The sequence below is a fragment of the Vigna radiata genome, chromosome 11, assembly GCF_000741045.1.
Source record: "Vigna radiata var. radiata cultivar VC1973A chromosome 11, Vradiata_ver6, whole genome shotgun sequence".
In the NCBI taxonomy this organism is placed as follows: Eukaryota; Viridiplantae; Streptophyta; class Magnoliopsida; order Fabales; family Fabaceae; genus Vigna; species Vigna radiata.
The window spans coordinates 7,404,720-7,409,943 of NC_028361.1; the positions used below are offsets into that span (position 1 = coordinate 7,404,720).

A 5,224-nucleotide genomic window follows, 5' to 3' on the forward strand; every position below is an offset into this window, starting at 1 on the left:
GAAGATGTTTATTAGATAAAAAAATATTTGACAAATATTATCTTTTGATATTTATTGATATAATTAAATAGGGTAATTATTTAACAATATCAAATAAAATATATTATGATATATTTTCTCCAAATTATCTTTAATCATAAACATTTATCAATTATCAAAGCCCTTTTAGTAGAAAAAAATAGAGAAAACCACAAGATCCATTTTTTGTTACATGTTCTCTCTTCTTGGCTTAGCCAAATTTCTTCACTTTTTCATGTTATGCTTGGATAGAATAACTAGTTAATCCCATGGTAACTACAAGGAACATGACAAGCAACACAGTTGTGGAAGAATGTGATAACCAGCCTAATCAGATACATATAATGAGGAACTTGCAAAAACAAATAGAGGATATGTAAAGGAAGTTTGAGTATGAGTTGAGGATCCTTCACACCGAAAACATATCCATGCCAGGAGCAAAGTGCTAAGAATCATATCCCTCTTGGACCAACTAGTTTGTGTAAACCAAATAGCGTGAAGTGTTGTGCTGAATTGTCCATGAGAGCAGTCCAAGGGCTAGCAAGGATCACGTCTGTCGCAACTATGAATATTGTTGGGATGCTTTCCATTCACACCAGGAATAACAGAGACACCTTTGCCAAACAAGTGGACAATGCTTGTTTCTTATAAGTACGACAATTCTACTGATCTTAATTCACATCTTAGAAATTTCATGAATCAGATGACAACTAAGTGGAATATGAGACCTTCATAGTCGGCCTAGCCTTAACAAATGATAAGGGAGCTTGTAGTGTCGATTGTAAGATTGACTCCCAGTTTGTTGTCGGATATACGAAGTTTTGCAAATGAAAGACGACCAACTCTTCCAATATCATCATAAAGCTACTCTGCTAATAAAAGACTTTGAAGTAGTCGACATCCAACATATACCTTGAAAAAAGAATGTCAAGATCGACATATTATCTAAACCGACAAATTGCAAAAAAAATGGACAACTATCTATGGTATGGTGATAATACAAATGCTAACAAAGTTTACTATGGAATACATATTTAAATAAGAAGGCTAGAACAAGAAGATCAAATCACTTATGAAAAATCAAATCACTGATAAAAAAAATTAAGTTTGTTCGATATATATAGAAAAGTGTTAACTGTCAGAAAAGAAACATAAAAAAAAATAATAATGAAAAGATAAAAAAACAAAATCACGTCAAAAATTTCAATGGAAGAAACCGAGTTTAAAAGAGACAAATAAAACTCTAAAAAAAATGTTGCATATAACAAGCTTATACTAAACTAAAAAAAAAAGCTTTAAATATATAATTACGATTCATGAAATTTTCATGATTTATAGCATTATATACATTATTATAGACTATGATTCCAAATCCTAATTCTAAGCTCTACCTTCTTTACTACACCGTAATATATTATACTTAAACTTAACATGGAAAAGTGTCTCCTCACTTCACTAATAATTAATTTTGAATTCATAAATCCATTATATAGTTAAAAAAAAGAAATTAAATAAATATTGACTTGACCCACTTTGACTAAACATTTATGTTTCTTACTTACACCCTGTGCTCTGCTGCATCTTCTTTGGTGCTTCTTCCTTCTTCATGCATCTCTTTTGCCCATTCCTGAGAAAGCGCCAACCCTTTTCCTTCACCAATTACTTCCCTCCATCATGCAAGGAAACTATTAACTCCAACAAATAAATATATATTTATATAACAATGTTCAAACAAACATCTTTCTTATTATTCTTATTTTTCGTACCCGAGGACACATGGTGAAAGAGGAAACGATGTTGCTTTTTCTGCACTGTCACGCATCCACTGCCCAATTCAGAAACAAATAATGGGACTCACGTTCCCTTCACTCCCTGTCAATCATTGATTTGGAGTTGCAACATCATTAACTGTTCAAATTATTATTATTATTATTATCATCATTCTGCAACAAATGTTGTGAAGAAGTGAAAGGGAGTTCCGACCATACCCCACTCTCGCAGACACTTGCACATGTTTAAGGAGTCTTAGTGCCATAACCAAAGTACCAAAAAATAAAAGCCTACAAGAAAACAAACCTTTCAAAAGACGCACTGCTTCACATCCTCTCCTCCTTCCCACTTTCTTTCTTGTCAGAGCTCCAACTTCATGTTAGATTATGTTAAGTTACCATATACCCATAGGTTTATAATTTTTGCCAAACATACACAACCCATTATGGGGACATTTTTTTATGTGCAATCAATTCCACCCATCTTTTAAAGCCTCTTTCTTTCTCTCCCAGCCAAAAGGAGGAAAAAATTCCTTGCATCAGAAACCGAATTTGGCTGAAGAGATGGCCCGGATTAGTGTTCGGATTAGACATCTCTCTACTCGCTAAAACAACACCCTGTATTTTAGGTCACATTTACATCAACTTTCTCTAAAGCGCAATACTTTCCACCTGTATCAGAATCTGTGATCTTCTTCTGATGTTAACATGTACACATATTTTACATACATAAAACAAACCACAAAAACCTGTATATTTTTTATTATTGGATTTGGTTTAGAAAGAAAAAGGAAGGGTAAATTCATGAAATAATAATGAGGAAACTACTAGGGACAGAAAGAAAGCTTGAAGAATAAGGAATAGATACGTTTTGTTAAATATGTACGTGCAGAGTAAATGTGCAGTATGTCAAGTGGACAGAAAGAACTGAGTAGTTTATGTTTTCTTCCAAGAAACACGAAAAAAGAGTGAGAAAGGGTCAACTATTGGCTATTTTACATTATCAGCACTCTTTTTAAGAACTCTAAACTAAGGTAAACTTGTGGTTTTGAACGCCCACAAGTTGATCACACAATCAGGATGCCAAGATACAGCTGCAAACTCCCACCTTTTAAACCTTTTGCCGCAATTGGCTACAAATTAATCTCTCTCCTCCTTAATTGGGCTGCACCATTTTCAAACGCCGCAGCTCAAGATTCGAATTTATTTCCTCCATACCTTTAAAATTAACTTTCTCTCCCTTTTTATCATAAAATCTTACTTTATTCTTCAACTCAAATATTAAATACCACTAAATGGTTTTACTTATAGTTACATGGTTCTATGCGGGGACTCGCAGTTATCAGCTACAGTACATTTATAGTGATAATAAGATGAGATAAAAAAAGGGTTGTTTTTGAAAACATAGGGCTAAAGGGATAAGGGAAGAGGTTAAGTTATGTGGAGTTTTGTCCCTTAGCTCCTCACCCACTTGCAGAAGGGGCCACCTTGTTGTACCTACCAAACAAACAAAGAAGTCCTTAACTTTCTATCTTCCTTCTTTCTAGTAATGATCTTGACTCTAGTCTTCTTCCAACCCTTAATCCCTTATCCTCAACCGCACTAACCCCAATATTTTCCACTTTCAACCCCAAACCCTCCATCAATGCAACCTATTAATACCTACCTCAATTATTTAACCCCCCAATTCCTCACCAAACCCAAAACCCAAAACTTCACTCTCTCTCGCTCTCTCTCTATTATTCTTTCAATTCAATACCTTTCTTCTTAATGACGCGCATGCTCAGAATTCTCAAATCTGCCGACAACGCCACGCCGGTGGCAGCGGCGGCTCCGCCGCCGGAGGCGGTGGCCCTGGAGTCCGATTTCGTGGTGATTCTGGCGGCTCTTCTCTGCGCTTTAATTTGCGTGGTGGGACTAGTAGCTGTGGCGCGGTGCGCGTGGCTACGGCGAGGGCCGGGCGGAGGAAACTCGCCGCGGCAAGCGGTGGTGAACAAGGGCTTAAAGAAGAAGGTGCTGCAGTCGCTGCCGAGGTTCGCGTACGTGGACAGCAACCCGAGCAAGTGGGTGGCCACGTCGGAATGCGCGATTTGCCTGGGTGATTTCACCCCCGGCGACGAGATTCGTGTTCTTCCGCAGTGCGGCCACGGCTTCCACGTGTCCTGCATCGACAGGTGGCTGGGGTCCCACTCCTCCTGCCCTTCCTGCCGCCAGGTCCTCGCCGTCGCCAGGTGTCAGAAGTGCGGCCGCTTTCCGGCCACCGCCTCAAGAAGCGGCGCCAGCGAGCCCGAATTGAAGTCCAGAGAAGACAGCAATGCTGCTTCGATAAGTAATTGCAGTAATAACAACGGTGATGGCGGTGGAAGTGGTAATAACGCGAATCATCATCACCATAGCCACCACTCTGACAGTGGGTTCTTGCCGTGAACATAGTTTTTGTATTTATTAGTTTTTTTCTTTTTACTTTTGTACCTTTTAATCCCTTCAAAGTTAGTGGAACAAAGAGATCGGAATTCTGGCAATTTTTCTCTCTTCTTCTTCTTCTTCTTCTTGTGTATCTTGCACAGATTCATTGGGGCGCTTAAGATAATCCTGTCGGACACGACGTAATTAACGAGATGTAAAAAAGTTGAAAGTGTGAAAATGAAACACTGTTTTCTAAAATTAACATTGCATCACTCTTAGGTGGAACTTAGATTCTGTGTTGATGTCTAAAGATCAGTCATTAGTACAGTATTTTGTTTTTATAATGTGATGGCATAAAAATACTGTTTTTTAATACCCATTTTAAACTATATTATAAGACCCAAATGCAAGATTGTGTAAGAATGAAAAGTGAAAACCCTGATCTTTTTTAATATGGAAATGATTGAAGTTCAGTCTTTTTAATAATTTCAGAGAAAAAAGTTAAAAAAATGTGTAGGGAAAAAGATGGTTTTGCTTGATGAGTGTTACTTTTTCTGACAAGGATAAGTTTAGTAGGGAAAAGTTTGTTAAATTAAGGATTTTATCCAAAACTTACTATTCATGCTTTAATTCACTGTTGTTTTATTCCTTTTAGGAAGGATTATTATCTTATATAAGAATTTAATGTTGTAATTGTAATTAGTAAGAGCATTTATCAATTTTGTACATCAAGAAGATCTTTTTCCTACAGTTGAATTTAGATATTTTTACTGAAGGAATCAAATTAGATTTTATGAACACTCACTATTCACGCATTAATTGGGTGATATTTTTCAGAGTTAGATCAAGATATTTTTACCAGGTATTACCGTGTGTAAGTTTTTTTTTTTTTTTTTTCTAGAGTTGAAAAAAGTGAGATAAACTTGTGTTAGAAAAGTTTACCAATTTATAATTAATCGGTGTACGAAGAAAATGAATTAAATTGTTCCATTGATGACATGATGGTGTTCATTTTGACAATGTCCAGAATC

At 36.4% G+C, this 5,224-nt stretch overlaps 1 protein-coding gene across 1 annotated transcript; it reads left to right on the forward strand.

Annotated features, from left to right (window-relative positions):
- The first annotated feature begins 3,326 nt into the window (after positions 1-3,326).
- LOC106777123 (RING-H2 finger protein ATL8-like) lies at positions 3,327-4,309 on the forward strand. Its single transcript, XM_014664649.2, has one exon. The coding sequence runs from the start codon at positions 3,558-3,560 to the stop codon at positions 4,212-4,214; it is 657 nt and encodes a 218-aa protein (XP_014520135.1). The 5' UTR covers positions 3,327-3,557; the 3' UTR covers positions 4,215-4,309.
- The last annotated feature ends 915 nt before the right edge of the window (positions 4,310-5,224 follow it).

What these genes read in the sequence shown, in the direction of transcription:
- LOC106777123 (XM_014664649.2), top strand. Translation starts at nt 3,558, where the DNA reads ATGACGCGCATGCTCAGAATTCTCAAATCTGCCGACAACGCCACGCCG.